The sequence below is a fragment of the Lycorma delicatula genome, chromosome 12, assembly GCF_047948215.1.
Source record: "Lycorma delicatula isolate Av1 chromosome 12, ASM4794821v1, whole genome shotgun sequence".
Taxonomy (NCBI): Eukaryota; Metazoa; Arthropoda; class Insecta; order Hemiptera; family Fulgoridae; genus Lycorma; species Lycorma delicatula.
Window position 1 is genome coordinate 16,499,841 of NC_134466.1, and position 21,083 is coordinate 16,520,923.

At 34.3% G+C, this 21,083-nt stretch overlaps 1 protein-coding gene across 1 annotated transcript in view; it reads left to right on the plus strand.

The window, feature by feature from the left end:
• LOC142333136 (mediator of RNA polymerase II transcription subunit 12-like protein) overlaps nucleotides 1-21,083 on the plus strand; it is a 138,272-nt gene that overhangs the window by 41,830 nt on the left and 75,359 nt on the right. Inside the window, exons 16-22 of the mRNA XM_075380069.1 lie at nucleotides 6,949-7,233; nucleotides 9,422-9,613; nucleotides 10,394-10,519; nucleotides 12,217-12,291; nucleotides 13,785-13,895; nucleotides 14,132-14,256; nucleotides 15,462-15,685. Of these exons, the coding sequence (XP_075236184.1) occupies nucleotides 6,949-7,233; nucleotides 9,422-9,613; nucleotides 10,394-10,519; nucleotides 12,217-12,291; nucleotides 13,785-13,895; nucleotides 14,132-14,256; nucleotides 15,462-15,685 (1,138 nt within the window). The remainder of the gene's footprint in view (nucleotides 1-6,948; nucleotides 7,234-9,421; nucleotides 9,614-10,393; nucleotides 10,520-12,216; nucleotides 12,292-13,784; nucleotides 13,896-14,131; nucleotides 14,257-15,461; nucleotides 15,686-21,083) is intronic.

Below are 21,083 nucleotides of genomic sequence, written 5' to 3' on the forward strand. Positions count from 1 at the left end.
AAGCGACTGAGGCACTCAAGAGTTATCATATACGATATCGATCGACGGTTATCTGAGGATGAGATGCTGACTCTTTTGAGGCAGCAGGATATTCAGATGGATGAGGCTACTTTCAAGGCCGAGTGTCGGTTGCTATTTAAATCTGGTGGGTGTGAGGCAGAGGTTTATCATGGTGTATTTGAGGTTTCTCCTGAGATTATTGATAATACTCTGGTCTCCTTGAGTGCTTCCAGAGTGTGCTGTAAGACTTAGTCTATTTTTGGTGATTTTCAAGCTGGAGATTGAGTGTGTACCCTCCAGCAGTATTGGGCTTTCTTGGATTTAGACTGTGATTACAGTTAACACAATCTGAGTTTAGGCTTGTCCTATCTAATTTTTGTGGAAGTAAGAAGTGATTTATTCGACGCGTACCCGCCTCATCGCAGCTGAAATGTGGCAACGACTCTTGGTCGTCAATCCCTGTAACAAGCAAGGGAATACTCACTAGTCCTGCTTGCATTCTTCTTAGAATGAGGACCGTAATCTGTAGTTATTCTATAACCAATCCAGCCGAGACGTACAAAGAGTGAAGGGGAATATAGAAGATCCCCAGTTATCCGTGGCCCGCTGCAGACAGTAGTCACATTCATGGGCTTGCCCAGAGTGTTTTTGTGGAAGGAAGATAGCGAGCAATGTCATTACAGGGTAGTAAGGCTAGGGTATCTCTGGCCGTGATTGAAGAGGCTATGTTAGTTAAGTCTGGGCAGAAGAGGAGGGTGGAACTTTCCCTGTCCTCGAGTCAGAGGGTGAGTTTTCTGAGATGGATATAGGAACATCCACCTGGGTTGAAAGAGGTGACCCGTTGGTTAAAGAGTTTCCAGCGGCGATGGGTAGACCTGGTAGTTCTACCCAGATTCTTCTAGCAGCGCAGCAAGCTTATACAACCTTCTGGACTTTGTAGAAGTCGCCTGCAGTGTCAGTGCAAGGGTGAAGAGCAGGATTTTGCGTAGGCTTAGGTTTTACTTTTGCCTAGGTTTTTTGCTTTGGCGGAAGGTTTCAAGAAGTTGGCCTCCTGGCCCAAGGAGGTCAAAGTGATTCAGGCATCGGAAGTTCCTGCTCCTGTACAGCCGAAGCGTTATGCTGAAGCTGTGCAGGGCAAAATTCAGGCTAGCCAAGCCTTGCCGCAGCATGAGGTATTTGTGAATAAGGTTGAGGGGGTCTACTAAAACTAGTAGGCAATTAAGGAGGACTTCACGGTTGCCCTTCATGGCAAGTGTAAGAACCTCAAGATTAGGAAAATTAAAGAGACTAGCAAGGGTCTAGTAGTGGTTGCCAACGACAAGGAGACAGCCTGAGTCATCATGTGGAGTCTTCTGAGGTGAAAAAGCTTGTGATCAAGGAGTACTCGAAGTGAAAACGTAGGCCCCGGGTCATGAATGTCTACGACATTGACCGGCAGCTATCTGAAGGAGATTTCCTGTCCCTTATTGGGGTGTAGGCTACTCTTCAAGACTGGGAAGCGTGATGACCAAAAGTATCACAACGTTTTTGAACATGGTGCTGGTCTCTTCAAAAAGTTTGTGTCTGAGGTTATATTGTGTCTTGATCTCATGTCCTGTCGAGTCAGGGAGTACATTGATGTACAAAGGTACTTTAAGTGCTGTCATTTTGGCCTCAGGGCCAAATTCTGTAAGTATGCGTCAGTATTCGCACATTGTGGCGAGGAAGGTCACAAGCGTGAAGATTGTCTGCAGAAAGCTGAGGCTCCATCCTGCATCAACTATAAAAGGTTGCGCAGAGTGCAAACATTTGCTCAACAGTAAGGACTGTGGCTGTTATTTACAAGCAGTTGAATTGTTCTTCAATTCTCTGGAATGTTAGGACTTCTCATTGATGTTTGATGTCTGTGTTGCAGTGTTAGGTGAACTGTTGTGAGTCTTGGGGTTGCTTTTTGTAGCACTCTTTACTAGTAGGGCAGTCTACCAGGTCGTGCGGTTTTATAGTCTTTTCACATGTGTGATGATTTTCCCATTCTTCGATGTAAGAGGCTTTGGTGTAGGTCTATTGCGATTGCCAAATCGCTTAGGCATGAGTTAGGTGATGAACTCTGGACATTTTCTGCATGTTTCTGTTCCTGCTTACAGGGACGCTTTTGCATCTGGGATGGGTTGATCAAACCTCCTTTTGAGTCGCTTCGGTCTTGACTGAAGTACTGTTTGAGTAGATATAGGGGACTATGTAGCGAACTCTCTCTTGGCAGTTTCTTCTGCTGTATTTATCAGTTTTACTTGGCTAGCTTACTTCTCCCCACATCTTGCACTGGCGACTGTGGGTCCATTTAGTATTAGTTACCTGGGTAACTAGGGTCCTCCTGGACAGTTTTATTGACTGGAGGTAGTGCTTAGCACCAAACCCTGGTTAGAGTAGAGTATCAGTCGGGGTCATGCTCAGGAACATGTTCTTCATTCTCGTGGGTATGATTTATTAACTTTAGCATGGTGATTTGTTGGTGTGCACACTTATTAAGGGGCAAATAAGTAAATTTTGGTTGCGATCAACATAGCTGCAAATCCAAGCGATTCTCAAAGTTGGAGCTGAAGTGGGAGAGTAGAGGTTATACTCGGCTCTTGAACAGACCAGACCAGAGGTCCTCTGGGACATTTATTCTTGCTGTTAGCCTCCAATCACCAAATTATTGATGCTATCTTGGCATGTTGACTGAATTTATTTAATATGCTGTCGTGGCATAAGTTACTGAAATAATCATATTGTAAAGTGGGTACATACAGGTTAGGTGCTGATAGAATTTAATAAAGTTAGGCGTGCGGGATCTTTGATCTTCTGCAGGTAGGCTGTTAGTTTAGCTGTCCCTGAGGGCTACATGGTAGATTTAGGTGTCTGATATCTTTGAAGGCAAAATTGATTATGGCAGAATTTAATGATGTGAGTGTTTTTTGAGGCATTTGCATTTGTGACATCTCATGAGGCCAGCTGATGACTGTAGAATGTGATCAGTTTGAGGGCAAAAAAGATGTTCCCCAATTAAGCCACTCATGACTAGAAATGGAGGGGGTAGTGTGGCGACCAGACACATCATGTCATGACTTGGGTGTTCTCTCTCGTGGTGTAGGGGGGGGGAAATTGAGATGAGTTTCTTGATAGCTTTGTAAATCAGGGCAGGCTATTCATTGACTTTTCTTCATGAAGGGTTAGAAAATACTTAGATGCCCTTTGTTGCTTCAAGTGCTGCCAATATGGTCATATGGCCAAGAATTGTAAACAATCGGCAGTGATCTGTGTACATTGTGGTGATGAAAGGCATCAATGTGAGGGGTGCTCTAAGAGGTCTGAGGGTCCTATTTGCATTAATTGCAAGCGTTTTTGCAAGGCCTATACGTACTCTGTGAATAGCAAGGAGTCTCCGTGTTATGAGAGCTATCAACATGTACGGTGATTTGGTAGGTTTACATGGTTAGTTTCGATCAACTGAACTCACAAGGTGCATACATTGTTCAGGTAGAGCTTGGAGAGATTGCTCTTTGTAGGAATTTGGATTTATTGCTGCATCCCTACATTGTTTCTGGTGATCTGCCAGATTTCACTATTTGGAAAAAGTTTTTCATGGTTCTAATAGTATGTCCGCTATTCTATACAGAAGAGAGTTCGTGATTTTCTTCGACAGTTCTCTTACGAGCGTCATGTTGTCGTTCGTTTGGATATTTCAGACTTGCATCTTTATGTTGCCAGTTCATATTTTCAGAACAGTGATCCTGTTGATCGTCATCTTGAGGTCTAGGATAGGATCCTTAGATTCTTTGGTCCGAGTCCAATCCTCATTGGTGCGGACGTCAATGCTAAGTCACATTTGTGACATAGTGGTTTCACTGATGATGGTGGTGAGTTGGTTGAGAGCTTTATAGCCCAACATGGTATGCAAGTTTTTAATGAACCTGGTGAGTTGGCCACCTATGCGGATATGGTGGATGGGCGTTGGTTGTTTAGTGGAACAAACATTGATGTTACTGTTGGTAGTTATATTCCTGCCAATGTTTGTTATTGGAGAGTTGTTGATGATTCCTCAAGTAATCATTGGTTAATTGATTGTTTATGAGATCGTTGGTGGTTTGTGTGATCGTTTTCGATATAATGTTTCGGTTCAACGGGGTCGGCTTCTGCAGAGGCATGCAGATTGGAAGAAGTTTGTTGATAATTTATCAGCCAGACTTTGCATTTTGGATCAGGATCTGGAGATGATTGGTCTAGAGAACCTAGTGGAGAGGTTAATAATGGCTTTTATGGATGCCGCTGAGTATTCAATTCCTCGCAGTTCTGGTCGAGAGAGGTTGGCTCCTTGGTGGAATACGGAATTATCAAGTATGAAGAAAGCTGTCTGTTGTTTACGGAGGGCCTCTCAATGTGAGAGTGATCCTGAGTGGTGGGCAGTTCTTATTGGCGAATACAGGGATTGGAAATTCAGCTATTTTCATAAAGTCCAGATGGCCAAGAGGGACTCTTGGTGTTCCTTTGTAGACAACCAGGGAAACAAGGATCCCTGGGGAGTTGTGTATTGGGTTCTTAGATGTAAACGTAGAAAGGATGTTCTTCTGTTCGCTCTCCAACCCAGCAGGGCGTAGTTTCAGATATCTCTGGAATTTTACGGACTACTCGATCTTCCTGGTGATAGTGAAGATGGAGAGACCGCATACCATCTTTGGGTACGGAGTACGGCATGACGTCACTGTTTCACAGGGAGAAAAATCTGTGGAGATTACTGAGGCTGAGGTGCGTCAGGCTATCTGTAATCTTGGTAGAGGTAAGGCACCTGGCTTTGATGGACACGGTTGAGCTCCTTGTTCACTTAGTTGGAGTCAGTGTGAGATTTATCACATGCGTATTTAATAAACTATTGTTTGGCAGGTTCTTCCTAGTGTCCTGAAAGAAAGGGGTTGTAAAATTGTTTTTTAAGGGGAGGACAAGTTCCAGCTGTTATTTCATTGTATTAATCTGACATGTGGTCAATCTGGTTTGGGGTCTCAATTTTAGTACCCTAAGCATCCTGTACAAGGGCGTGTGCAAAGCAATTATGTTGTATACTGCGCCAGTTTGGGCGGTTGGATGAAATTCTGTAGTTATAGAGATATATTATTGAGGGCCCAATGACTATTACCATTGAAGGTAACTGGTCTTGGTGATAATGAGGGTGAAACCGGTTGATATTCTAGCTCTTGAGAGACAGGAGTGGTATGTTGCTAGGAAGTTTAATGAGTTGACTTCCAAAATGATTCAGAATTTCGAGCAACATTATTATGATATGTGGCAGGCTAAGTGGGGTGAGACTATTGTTGGGCGATATATGCACGATCTCTTCCCAGACATTAGAAGCTTGCAGGGCACCTCATGAGTTTCCCCTAACAAGTTTGTAATTCAATTTCTTACCGGTCACAGGGCCTTCAGGGGTAGACTGGCCTCGGTTCGGTCTTGTGGATTTGGGTCTGTGCCTGCATTGTGGGGTGCAGAACGATGCATTCCATGTGTTGTATAAGTGCGTCAAATACTGTCTGGAGCACACTGCAGTAATTTGTCGACTGGATATCATTGGAGCAACACTTCACATCAGTCAAAACTGGAAGGACTGGGCTGAATGGTCAGTGGTTGCAGAATTTCTTCACTATTTGGCTAGGGAACAGATTGCAGAGGGAATCTAGGGTGATGCTTGGTCTTGTTTCTGTATACTTTGTTTCATTATGGTTTCTTGTTAGTGTGCTTTTTGTTTTATGGTTTTGATTGTTTTGTTATTAGTTTTTTTTTTTGTGTTTTTGTTTTTGATTTGGTGTTTTTCTGCGTTTGTGTCGCATGTAAATTCACTTTACCGTACAGGTAGGTGGTGATTCAGTTTCTTCGGCGACTATAGTTTTCAGTTTTGCTTGAAAGTAGAGATGGTTAGTAGAGATGTGTTTTGTTATTATTAGTAATCGTAACACGGATGGAAATGTTGCTTGTGGCATTCGTATCGGTGGCATTCTGGGCCGAGGCAACAGAGATGTTATATGCCAAGGTTTACAGAATAACCTCTGGTGAAGCCGATCAGGGTTAGGTATGGAGGGGGTGGTTGGATGGTGTCTCCCCCTAGGGGATCAGTACAGTAACTAACCTACCGGGTTGGTCTAGTGGTGAACTCGTCATCGCAAATCAGCTGATTTGGAAGTCGAAAGTTCTAAGGTTCAAATCCTAGTAAAGGCAATTACTTTATACAGATTTGAATACTAGATCGTGTATATTGGTGTTTGGTGGTTGGATTTCAATTAATCACACATCCCAGGAACAGTCAGCCTGACTATACAAGAATACACTTCATTTACATTCATACATATCATCCTCATTCATCCTCTGAAGTAATACCTTAAGGTGGTTCCATAGGCTAAACAGAAAAAGAAAAAAGTACAAACTAACTCAGAAAGTGAAGAAAATGCTTGTTAATTTTGTAATGATTACAGTGATAGGTAATAAGGAAGAAAAGAATGTAAACTTTTAAGTAAACCTAAGGAAGTACATATTTTTTTTATTGTATAAATACATTGGTTTTATGTATTAGAGATTGTATTTAGTAGACAAAAATTTTTATGCTCATTTAAACTTTTTTTTTTTTTTTGAAAAGAGGTTTTCATTCATCACAGGTAATAGAACAAAATAAAGATGAGATTTTATTTTGTCAAAAGTTGCATCTTCTTGATTTATTTTGAACAACCCATTGTATTATGTTTATTATGAAAAGTACATTCTAACAGATTTTTAAAAGATACAAAAAAGGTTTTCTATAAATCACTTAACAGTTACTGTTGTGTGTAAATATACAGCACCTGAGTTAAATTACTTAACGTAGTGATTAAATAAAATTAATCTCTGAATGAGTGTTTATTTCTGATTAAATTGTTGCTATTGTTAACGTGTATGTTTATTTTTTGTTAATAGTATCTCCTGAACAAACAATTGCAGTATTTGATGGATTATGCCGTGTTGTAAAGCATGTATCCAATCCTGGTGATTGTTGTAGCGTTGAACGTTGTGTATTATCACATTTATACGATTTGTATTCCCGTTGTTCATTGTTAAAATTACGACCGCATGGTGGTGAACCGTTCAGTAACGCTTATCCCAAAATAAAAAGCGCACTATACACAGCATTACAACCTGCACCATCTAATCATGCTTTAACTCAATTTATGTCTGATGTCATTGCAACCATTCGTCGAGGAGGTACGGTTGGTTTAATTTAATTTTTAATTAATTAAATTAATTTAATTAAAACAATTACACTGGATGAGAATTATGGCATAATTTTATGGAATTAATGGGAGCAGTTCATTAAGATGAAATTAATATATTTTTTAGTTATAAAATTGTCTCCAGTAGGGTTCTGGTGTATGAGTGGTTTATAGTTAGTTACTAATACATTGCTACAAAACTTTGGGATTAACTGAAGTTCAGTGGCAGGCAATATGCTTTTTTTAAAAAGAAGTTACAATTTTCTTCAACATACATAGTCATTAAAGTAATAGAAGATAAACTTTGCTGTTCAGAACATTACTATTCTGAACTGTACTTTAACTCCTTAAATGTATTGAGTAAATGAAGTGAGTAATTAGCTGTTATATACTGTGTACTGTTACTCACAAGTGTAAGTTATTGTCATGTTTTCCTACTCACTTCTGCAAACTGATGAAATCATTTTAGGTAGAAAGTTACGTACCGCATCTAAGGATCATAATTTGAACTTCATTATTCAGAGGCATAATAAATTACTTGGTTTACGATAACCGTTGGCTTTTGATGGTATATGCTAATAGCTTGTAATTTGTAAAAATTATTTTGCAGTCTGGCAATAATAATTTCTCAATAAATTGTTAAAAGTCATCAATTTTAATGATTTCTTTATTGAAAATTAAGTCAAGGATGCCGATTCATCTGGTTTATATTGTCTTTAATAATATTTATGACTGCGGAGTGTTCATTGAACATGAAACAAAACAGATTATTAGGTACTGGTACCAATTAAAACAATGCTTTTCAATTGCAAATGGTGAGTTTATTCCTATTAATTCTGACATTATGACAAATAAATAACTACGTAGTTTCCATTGTGAAACATCTTTTTTTAATTTTTTTTTTGTCTAGTAAAAAATGTTGAAAAATACTCTGCACACAGATGGAGGTGTACGCTTAGCAGTTTAGAAGTTAAACATTTAACATAATATATTAGTTATTAATTATTTAGCTATAGTTTTAATTTTATTAGTTGTTTGCATTTTATCTTTGTAACAGCTGTTATGTGAACTGGAATGACTGCAAGGGTAGATAATAAATATATTAATGGTTTGGCTGTATTTAGTCAAACCTCAGTAAAACAAACCTTGATAATTTGAATGTTCAAACCTGAAAACCTTGATAATTTGAATGTTGTTATTTCCCTTTATGAAGTAAATCCTCTTTATGTAAGAAATAGCATAATAGGTAGTTCAATTTTTTTGGAGCCATATTTTAACATTTTATTTTTCTAACTATCAATAGGATAAGCAAGTTATTGGTAAACTATCAAGGAAATGTTTTATAGTTTCCAAAATAATTGATTTACTCTGTTTTTCTTATTTAAATCTATTCTTATTTTCATTATGCGATATATGTCACAATCTTGTTTTCATTTGTACAAAACATATACTGTGCAATAAAAAAAAATTACTATACGATTTGTTTGTTTCTCTTCATAGCCTTTAATATTTATTTTGGTGTTGTATATAACTTACAGTATATTTTACATTTTACTGTACATCTAATAGTAGAAATAACAGTTCAAAATGCTTTAGTATTTAAAAAGATGTTTATTTATTCTGATACATAATCCCATCTTGGCTATAAATTAGAATTATGGAGCAATACTGTATCGTTGAACTGTATTGCAAACCTTGCTTAGTAAAAATTTCAGTAACTTGAAAAAAAATTTCACTTCAAATTTGAGTTGTCGAGATTTGCTTGTATTTGTGGATGTCGAATAATTTTCATACCTTGATGTAATTATTCTAATCCTTTATTATTGCTGGTTCATGAATAAATAAACCTTTTGTAGTTTATACTTAATTATTTTTATTGAATATGTAATATATATTATTGTACTTGTAAATTTATATGTAATATTATTGACCTTATAATTGAACCTTATATATAATATTATGTTGAGTCCATGAAGGCTAGTAGAAGACTGACTTAACATTAGAAGAATAGCCCATTTATATAGCAGTAAGGAATAAATGCAAAAATTACTTTTTTGTATTTTGCAAAATTTTAGTATAATAAATTTTGCGTATGAATGTATTTATCTTTGTGAATGTGCGTGTAAAAACTATATATATTTTGTGCAAATTATTCTATAGGGGTATTTTTTCTTTTGCAGCAAATGTATCTAATAAAATTGAACAGAGTTGGGCGAGACAACTTAATGAGAGTGCCAGCAATAGGTACAGTTTTGTATGTAATACCATATTTGCTGTTTGCGAAGAGAATGATATTGACAGATTAAACGAACTTGGTCATCTAGCTGCTGAATTAACTGCTTGTTGTAGTACATTATCTATTGAGTGGCTCGGTAAATATTATTTTACTATTGTTCCACGACTGATGTTATTAGTAATTTTTATTGAAAACCATTACATACTTAAACTCATCTCTTAAGCTCAAAATGTGTGTTTGTATGAGTTATGGATATTTATTATTTCAAATCTAACAAAATTTTCATTATATATGGGCATGTTAAAGCTGTAATCAAGTACTGTAGTTATAATGAAAATTGGAGTATAAGTAATAAAATCTGTGTCCAAGTTCTAGAAAAAATTATGAAAGGAAACTAGAAAAAAATTATCACAGGGATTCAATTCAATCTGTAATTGTATTTCAGAAAAAAACATCATACATTGTATAATTGAAGACATAAATTTTTATTTATTGAAATCGGTTCCATTCCTGGAGGTAAATTTATCTTTGGCATTTATATTTTTTAAAAATTGGTCTATCGCATCATGTGAACGTCAACTTAAACATTCAATGATTCACATCTTCCATTCACCGGTAAAGTCTCAATTTGACTCGACTAGAACCAATTGCATATCGATTTGAAGTCGCAAACATGTTTTCTCAAAAAGGACAAAATTATATTTACATAAAGAAAAGGCTTATAAATTTAGTAAGGGCCATTTGATTAATGGTTTCCCATTTGGTTGATTCATAAAATTTGAATATTTAAAAAGATTTTTCATATAAATGTTGCTAATTGTCATATAAATGTTAAATATTATGTATTTTTTTATTTTTAACTTAAATATAGTGATGTATGTTACATGGAAATGTAAACATTTTTGTACTTTTCTAGGTGTTTTGATGGCTCTATGCTGTTCTTCTAACCATCCCTCATATTTTATTGATGTGTTGCAACAAATTGATATTCATGATCACTTAATACATAACTCATTAGGTGTTTTCACTTCCATATTAATTGGTTTGTATTTTTTTAAATAAGTTGTTTTTTAATATTATTTATTTATTTTAATAACATATTAAATAATTTTGCCTAGAATAAAAAGTATAAATTTTATTAATTTAATTTTTAGTTCATCAATTTCCAATTAAGCCTTTTAAAGAATGAGACTTGTATTTTGGCATTTTTATCTTTTGTTTACTATTTAATTTATTTGATCTTAAAAAAATGAAATAAGAGATATTGCAGAGAAAGTAAAGCGAGTAAAATATCTAATTTGTGGTAATTTAGTATTTTTTTAAATATTTTAATTTTACTCTTAAAGTTTGTCCTTTATTATCAAATCTTGGGATCAGATTCACCCACTCTTTGTTACAAATAGTCTTAATGGTTTTATCGTCATAAATAAAATGTTCATGCCTTTTTTCTATTTGTAATATTATTAATATTATTCACTTAAAAGAGGCCTCAACACTTAATTTAGTCTATAAATAAGAGGTTATCAACAGACGCATAATAATTTTTGAAGTTGTTGAAAATGATGTCCATTCACTTCTATGCACGTTTTCTGGGCTACTCTTGTTAGTTTTACCCTGTTGGTTTCCTTGATGGCGTTGGCAATGTTTGTCTTCAATTCCTGCAGGGTGTGTGGATTGCTTCTATAAATGATTTCTTTTAAGTAACCCCACATAAAGAAGTCCGGACTAGTCAGATCAGGGAAATCTTGGTGGCCACAATCCTTTAGAAATGATTCTTCCACTGAAAAAATTGAATAGCATCTCCACAGTATAGTGAGCTATATGGCAAGCGACACTGTCCTGTTGCAACCAGGAGTCACACTTATCCTCTTGCTGTACGGCTATGAACTGTTGGATAATTTCTCATTAGGTGGCAGCATCTGCAGTTTTTTCAAAAAATAAGGGTCCTATTATTTCTCACCTTGAACTTGCACACCATACGCCTATTTTTTTGTGGCTGCAGGGGAGATTCAGAGAAAATGTGCAGGTTTTCAATATTTCAGATTCAGTAGTTCTGATTATTTAACATACCTACCAAAGTGAAACTACGCTTCGTCTGTGAAAAGCACTTGCTATAAAATGCCAATATTGCCTCTAATAAAGTTCTTGAACCATTGACATAATGGTTTATAATCAGCATTAATTAGGTCATGAAAAACCCTCATTAGACACGGATAACATTTCAGCATTCTCCTTGCTGCAGTGTGGGCTGAACCTAGTGAAATGCTCTTTTCCCAGCTTAGGCTCTTCAAAGATTTATGAGATCTTATAACTGCCACTTTACTAATTTGTATGGTCTACGTCGTTAAAATTGACCTGTGGTGGATGTGTTTCTTGTCTTAACACCAAAACTGTTTTTTGAAATTTTTTAACTAACTTCTGAATAACAATTTCACTGGGGCTTCATTTTCAAATTTCTCCCAAACTTTCGTCGACTCATAATAAGATATTTCATTTCTAAATAAGTTTCAACATACGATTACGCAACCTTGTTCAAAAGCCAATGCTTTTTTAGATAGACCTACATTCATGGCTAAAAAAATTGCTCTTTATTTTTTAGTGCATTCTAATTACAACTTTCTTAATTTTTTTTTTTATATATCTTATTTTTTCATTTCATTATAGCTTTGTCATAGGATTTAATGTAACTAAAAAAAAATGTTATGATTGTAATGCTTAAAAAAAATTTTTGTTTTGCAGCACGACATTGTTTTTCACTTGAAGATTTTGTGGTTAAAGTTGCATTACCATCATTGTTAAGTGTTTTTAATGAAGGTGAGATTTTTAAAAATAATTTGTTGATAAATGACTTAATTAAGTTTTGTGTATTAAATATTTATATATTATTTTGTTGATTTTCCTGGATATTTTATCCTTGTTCCCAGCAGTGATTGATGCTAAAGGTGCCCATCTTTATGCAATAAGACTATGAAGTTTGACATTTAAAAATAGAAAAAACTTGTTAGCACTACTTGTTTGTAATTGTTAGTTCTATGGACCTTTTGTAATTATTTTATAAGTTGAAATTGTTGAAGTATGAGGGCGGTCCAGAAAGTAACTTATGTTTGTGCCTAGCATGGAGATGGGTGGGGATAGAGCCACCATCTTGGAGTCAAAACATTTCTACATTCAGTACGCATCAAGCTGTCATAGTGTGGACTGTGATTTTTCTTCTACTTTGTTGTTTGTGAATTATTGAAATGTGCGAAAGGTGTGTTTAGTGATTAGTTTTTTGCTGGCAACAAACCTCAAACCGATTGAAATTCATCAGCAACTTTGTGAGGTGTGAGCAACTTTGAGATGGAATAATGAGTGAAGGTGGAGTGAGCAGTGGTGCATTCAGTTTAAAAATGGCTGCACCGATGTTCATGATGAGGACCACAGTGGTCGGCCTAGCCTTGTGACTGATGAACTGATGATAAAAGTCAACGATAAAATTTGTGAAAATCGTCTCCACATTATAATTATGGAACTCTCGCTTCATTTCCCCCAAATTTCACAAAGTTTACTGCATGATATTGTATCGGAGAAGGTTGGTTATCTCAATTTTTGTGCCAAACATCTAGGCAGCAGATTTCTACAGACAAGGAATTGAAAACCTTGTACATCGTTATGATAAGTTCCTCAATTTAAATTGCGACTATGTAGAAAAAAGTTTAAGATTTTGCATTTTAAATGTATATAATAAAATTTCTTTTTTTATTTGGTTGGTTTTTTATTTCAAAACTTAAGCTACTTTCTGGGCAGTCCTCGTAGAAATGTCGTTGGAAACGGTTGTCAAAAAAGGAATGGTTTTTTGCAGTATAAACATTAATATCAACAGTTAACAGATAAGACAAAAAAAGTTTAGTTAGTTTTTGAAAATTAACAAAAAAAATAAGTTTAGGAAGTTGTTGAGCTAACTTAATTTATGTTTCCTACAGCTTAAAAAATGTGAAAATTTAAAAACAATAATGATATAAAAAAAAATAAAAAGGTATACAATTTTAATTGTAAACATGAGAATATTGTATTTTAACTGTAATGGAAAAACAATCAAATGATGATTGCTAACCGTGGAATTCTGTGAGTTTGGAATTAAAAAATACATATCTGTATATATATTATTAAAATAATTTAATATTTTATGATTTTCATATCTTGATGCCTGCGCATGTCTAGAGCATAATGTAAATTAGCATACTAATTTCTAAAAAAATACTGAAAAATATAAAAATATGTATGTATTTGATTGTGTTTTATTGTTTTTGTTGTTGACATGTTTTCAGGTCGTGCTGATCCAGATATGGATGCTGAAGCGGGTGCTAGATTGACATTACATTTATTACTGAGGCTTTTTAAAACAATCGAGGTACCTCAGCCATCTTTATATTCAGTCGGTATGTATCATGTTTGTTATTATTATTGTTTGTTTATATATTCTTCTGTCGCCTATATTCTGACCGATTTATCTCTGGTGTACTTGCCTGTGACAACCGTATTAAAATATCACAGAATAAGTATATTCTGAATAAGCGTTTAGATGAAGTACTTACTTATAGATTATCTTTTGTAGTAATGGGTTGTTTCTTGATAAAAATAAAATAAAATTTATTGTTTTTGTGTTTTATGATAGGTACATCACCGCATCCACTTCCTAGTAATTCAGCAGCTGCCAGTATTAAGTTAAGCTGTGACAGACATTTGTTAGCAGCGGCACACAACAATATACGTGTCGGTCCTGTTTTGGCTGTATTGAAGGTATGGCTTATAAAAAGGTTACAAGGGTTCTAAAAATAAAGATTATTATGAGTAATATCATCATAAAATACCTGCAAATTTTATATTATTAATATGTTAAATAAAAATCTTAGAAAAATTGTTATGACAGAAATGTGTCACTGTTAATGTTACAGCATATATTTTTAATTTACTTTGTCGACTCAATCAATTAAAAAAATTATTATTATGACTGTGGGGGATATTAACAGTTGTAAGTAATTAAAATTTATAATTTTTTGCAGCCTGCAATCTTATTGTTCTACTGCTATTTGTGGAGCATAATATTTGTCTTGCTCCATTTTTAGGGTTTACATTAGGATTGAAATCAGCAAAACTTCATTTTTTGTCTAAAAAAACTTGAATAAATAATTAATATGGCTTGAAGAATTTAAATGATAACTTTTGAATTATTTTATAGTAAGGGTAATTGAAAAAGGGAAACAGGATACAGCACAATCTGGTGCGTAGTTTATGGTGTGTAGTTTACTTTTCAGTGCTGTATAGAATTGATTGGTGTAAAATTTTGTGTTTGGCATTACAATGTGGTTGTTAATCAGTTGTAGAAGTTCAAATAAGATATTGTGGCAGTTTTAATATGCTTCCAGAAAACTTCTTTTGGAGTATTATCTTAATGTAATATAATAAATTTCAAAGCTGTTTTGATATATATTACTTATATTGACCTGTTGCCAAATGCTCAGACTCATGAAAATGTTGAACTCTTGATGATCAATAAGATCACATTAGTAGCATATACTCTATAAATGCCTTTTATTTTTACCTATAAAAAATTCAAACTCTTAAGATAGTTCATTCTAATGATCTACTAAATTGTCTTGATATATCGAGGAATTGTGGTTAGTAAAGACATACAAAGAGGGTTGCTATTGAACGTCCCTTCAGGAGGTTTATTAATAAACGATTCCTCTATGGGTAGAAGATCTTATTATACATTGTTTTTCCTTGTATTTGATCTCTTAGCTCTGCCTATCTGGTGGTTGCATAAAGAGCAGCTGTGGTCTGTTAGATAAAGTTAGACTTTCTAATTTCTCCTAATAATTATAACTTTCACTGGCATTGCAGTCGCTGTTTAAAGCTGTTTATTTAATTATGAAAATGTTTTGACAAGAAGGGTAAAATTAAACATAAAATTCAACTTGTTAATGCTCTCTTTTTTGTTTTAGGCGATCTTGGTAGTAGCTGATGCGACTGCTAATAGACTTAATGGTGGCAGCGGAATGGTTAAAAAAGGTGATGGTTGTCAAGTTTTATTATCAAATCAAGGAAGCAGTGGTAAATTAATCGGTAGTGGAGGAAGTAGTAACACAAGCGAACTCAGTATTAGTCATATACTGGGAACCAGTGATATAATGACCACCTCAGCTGATGATCTGATGCTTGATCTCGGGTAACTGTTAATTTTTTTAAGGGTAGATTTTTATTAATATTTTCAGTTATATTTGGTGTTGTATTACCAGAAAGAATATTTCACGTATTTATTGCTTTCATTACTTCTTTCCACTATCAATTATACTAATATTTCTATTTCTATTGTCTATTCTATTAACAGATTAACAGTTTTAGTTAGTTCCATATCTCATTGTGCGTTGCAGGGTTTGGAAGTATATGTGTAATGTACTTCTCAGTAGTTTTAAAAACTGATTAAAATATTTGCTGTTTTTAAACCCTTGACTATTAAATGTACAAATTTTTTTGTGGTTTTGTTGTGCAACATGAAAAAAAAAAGATTTTTATCTAAAATCTGTTATATAAAGTGTAGAATTATCTAGAAGTATTAGGGCAGCAAAAGATATAACTATGTTTACATTTAGTGAAAGTTACTGTTATTTTTTTGATTGAAAGAATGTTTTCAGAAAATTTAAGTTGACCCACCCATTAAAAAAATATTTTCTCACTCGCTTAAAAATTTATACAAATCACTAATTATTACTGTGCATCTCAAAATAAATAAACGTAAATAAGGAAATGCACATATGTTAAAAAGTTATATAGAAAATTAGAGCATTTTTACTTCATTCATTTCTCTTCATTTATTTTATGTCAAAATTAGACCCCTTCAATGTAGAAAAATAAAACTATTATATTTTCCTTTAAAATAGTCACATGATTAATTTATAACTTAAATATAACAGTTTAATTTAAATTATATTAAGTATACTGTTGATGTCAGAACAGAAATTACTTCATATTGTAACTGTATCTTTAGCAGGTTCAGTTTAGTTATGCTGCCAATTCAACAAAGTATATGGTCGCAAAATTGCCAGTTGTACGATTAACTTTACTGTTTCCTTAAAAGGTTTATGTAGATGTTGATGCATTCAGTTTTTGCCGTTTTTCTATTGTGGGGCTACCCAAAAATAACCAAAATCTGTACCTGGTGTGCAGTCTAGTTATAGCTGAGAATTCCACTGCTAGGTATAGCAAGCTTACAATATTTTGTGTCATTTTGAAGCATACTTCAAAGTGCTTTTAAAGAAGAACCTTTGAATAAATCAGATATTAGTGAAGTGTTTACTAAATCAGAAGGAATACATAAAAAGACTTGTGGTTACTTTCTGGTAGTGGGATGAACAACTTTATGTAGCGGTTTTGAGATCCCTTATGGAATACTATATATATGTACAGTGTTGTAAATAATCTAGTGGTGTTGTTTCAGTATTTGTTACCCATTTATTGTTCTTGTTTTAGTTTGTGTTTATTGTTTCTTGTGTTTGGTTTTTATTGTTTTTTATTTACGATCATATATATTTATGTTGCTAATGACTAATCGTTGATGCAACTATGAGTGATTTGAAGGCCGATCAAGAATTGGTCATCCATCCATCCACAATTAGGAATGATGAAAATATTAAAAATGTTTTTACTGCAATTTACAAAAATCGTCAGGCTTCTAAAGAAATTTTGAATTGACTTTTGTGTTTTGGAGTTCTTGCCAATGGATTTTAACAGATGTTTGAACATAAAAACTTCGCTGCAAAATTTATGCCTCGATTACTCGCAGATCAGATAACCAGTTGTGTTAATTTGCTTCATGATTTGAAGGATCAATTTCAAAATTATCAGACTTTCTTTTTAAAGTTGTGACAGGTGATGAGAGTTGGTGTTATGGTTATGACCCGGAATTGAAACATTTCTGGGTCATAACACAAGTCAGATGAAACCACGGAGTCCGCCAAGACTAAGAAAAGCTTAAGTTTGGTCAAATTTGAAGACAATGTTGATTTGATTTTTTGATGTGAACAGGATTGTTCACAGAGAACTTATTCCTCTTGGACAGACAATGAATCAGCATTTCTATGTGGATGTGTTGAGAAGTTTGCTTTTCAGTGTGCATCAAAAGCACGTCACTATGTAAAGATTGGGGATTGGTTCCTGCATTATTACAATTTCCCTGCCCATACTGCCCTTTGCATCAAACAGTTTTTATTCAAAACAATACCACTGTCTCACATTCCATACTCATTTAATCTTGCACTGTGAAACTTTTTCTAGTTTCTGTAAAAGAAAAAGAATTTAAAGGAAAGAATTTCTGTACTGTCAGAGATAAATTATGCTTAGAGATAAGTTGCCTTGGGCAACATTTCTATTCAGAAATTCAATAACTGTTTCTGGCAGTGGAAAACTGTTGGGATAAGTGTATCAAGTCAAGTTTCAACTTGTAAAACTTATTGAAACAATTCTTGTTATTTTTGGATATGATACATATCACTGTACTAGTCAGCAGTTTTAGCTTCACATCCTTCTTAATGTTTTCCAGAATATTGTGTTACAAAACATCATGTAGTCCTCTAGGTCTTTCATTAAATTGTCTTTTATTGTTTTAAGAGAAAGCTTAAAAATTTAATAGGGTAGAGCATTTTCAGTTAACTAAATTTGAAAATATTATTTGAATAAATATAATACAATATAGTTGAATTTTTTCCCTTAAAGATGTTCTTCACACTTTTGAATTTGAATTTATTTTACTTAACAGTATTATTTACAGAAGTCAGTGCCTTTCACATATATTCCTAAATTAATACATGTCTGGAGGCTGTGTTGAGGCTATTCGACCCTTTAGTGTTCTCAGGAGTGATGCTCATACTTTTTTTGTCTGATCATACCTTCAATTCTTCAGTATTATTCATTCTGCTTGAAAATATTCTCTCTTTTATACATACTTTGTGAAAGGCAGTTGGAGCTGTCAAATCCAGTGATCATTGGGGGGGTTATCAGGAAATGTTACCAAAATGTGAAATGATGTGACTTGAGAAGATTTTTTGTAGTATATTTGTGCTGAACTTGCAGTTGTTTGTCACGTCACCATCATATTGATTTCAAAGTTTTTCCATTTCAGATTGATAATCTCCTCACTTGTTGTTAGTAATAGTGTTCCCTACTCACTATGATTGAATGTTCAGCATTGTTTCAAAGAAAACTCATGACCAGTTGCTGCCATGAGCCTTGTAATGTACTAAAGTGGTACCATTTCATTGCGACAATTGTTTTTTTAAGGATTTTTCATTGCCCACTACCTAAAATGCTGTGTAAACTCTGAGATGAAAATTTGTCTCAGATGTAAGCAGATTGTTAATGAATTCTGGATCTGGATCACCCTTTAATCAAGTAAAAGAGAAATTTATGTGATTGCACAGATTATGATGTTACTCAGTTTTTGACAAAATTGAATTTTCTGTAGGATGAATGTGAGGGTTTTTGTTTAAAAACTTGTTTTACAGGATCTCTGTCTAGTTAACCACAGTTTTCTAGTTTGGATTGAGAATGTATTTGTGCAATGTTTTCCTTGTATTTTCACCATTGTTATCTGCTAGTGTAATTTATCTGATACTTCAATTGGCACACTGTTGTTTCATCCACACACTGTTTCAATAATTCATCAGGAAAATGAGCAAATTATTCAAACACATACTAATGAGACATATGAAGGTCATTCGAATATATACTGGAATTTTGCTCCGTGGACTGGGGAAGAGCAGTGAGTGTGGTTAATTGGATATGTGTAGAGTAGAGCAACTGGCCAACCACGCTAGGTTAGTTTCTACATCAGTGGCATAATATTTGAGCAGGAGATATCATTGTCAGCTCAACAAAATCCTCTAAAAACCTCCTCGTCAGTGTCAAATCCTATGAAATTTGATTTGACTCCAGTTACAGTTTGGAGATGCTACCCTGTCAAAAATTCAAGTGTTTGATTGGGGGCCAAAAAATTTCTGAAGTGGCTGTGATCCAGCAGAGAATGAAAGTCACGAATATCGCCCACAGACCAGTGTCAATAATGACAACATTTTGACTGTTTGTGACCTTGTGGAAGGTGACTGCCGGATAACTGTCAATGAAATTGTATCAGAGGTGGGCATAAGTATTGGGAGTGGGCGTTAAATGTTGTCAGACACGGATAAATGTCCTGAAGACATTTATCAGTGGCTTCTGAGTCACTTTGAAGAAGAAGGAGAAGCATTTTTGGACCTTATTTTTACCTGTGATGAAACACGAGTCTACTACCATTACGTCTCAGAAAGCAAGAGAACAAGTATGAATAGTGAAAAAATGGGGAGCGGGCACCGATCAAGGTCAAGAAATGCTTGTCAGCTAGAAAATTTCTAAAAACTGTATTTTGGGACTCAAAAGGTGTTCTACTGATTGATTTTCTGCATGAATAAAGGGCAGTAAATGTGGCATATTACTGTCAGTTGTTGCATGAAGTCAGGGCTGCTTATCGCAACAAACGATGTCTTCCTTTTCCATGACAATGCATGGGCACATACAGCAGCTGAGACTCGCAATAAAATCGCTAAGATTCATTGGACACCTCTTGAACACCCACTGTACAGTCCAAATTTGTCCACCGTGTGATTTCCACATGTTTGTTTTGCTGATTGAACCTTAAGGAGGGGAAAGATTCAAAGATGATGTCGCAATCAAGTATTATGTGCAGGATTCATTGTTGGGACAGTCATTTTGTTTTTTGATGACGGGATAAGGAAGCTACCTCTCCGGCGGAGAAAATGTATTTCTGTTGAAGGAAACTATGTAGAAAAATGATGTAATTTGTTTGTAATTTTATGTAATATCAATAAAGCTATGTAAACAAATACCAGTTTATGTTTGAATAATCTCATACTGCATCACCACATGGTTGTTTTAGATAATTTTAAATATTTCTGTAGCACTTTTTCCTAGGAAAATAAAAATTTTATTTTCACTCATGGTTACATTTTTTGAAAATCTGACACTGGGCACAAAAATACTTTCACAAAGTTAGGTTTTCAGAAGTATATTATGCTTGTAAGGTTTGATTTACTTTGGGAGTTATCCTGCTTGTTTATTTAAGTGTACAACTATCAGTCTCTCTCCCATTTTGTCATAATTTCCGATATTTTTATCCATTTAAAGGAAATTTATTAGCTTTAAAAGTAATTTAATATTTTGCCTACAGTAATAGGGAAATATTATTTTAAAACAATTAAAAATTTGGCAGTAAGAACATAATTTTTGTACACATGATACTAGAGAGAGAATTTTACTTTTTACTAAGTATTAGGTGCTTTCTGATAATATATTTAATTTTATAAAAATAAAATAAGTATATACCATGAATAATTTAATTTATTAATCTTCTAAAATACTATAAATATTAATGGGATAAGGAATTTTAATTTTACTGTGTTTATTGTGCTGTAACGAGTAATTTACTTTTATATGAAAAACATATCTGTTCTCTCCCACAGAATTTGGCAAATAGAAGTCAGTTGATATATTGTTTCAACAGCACATGCTAGCCATTT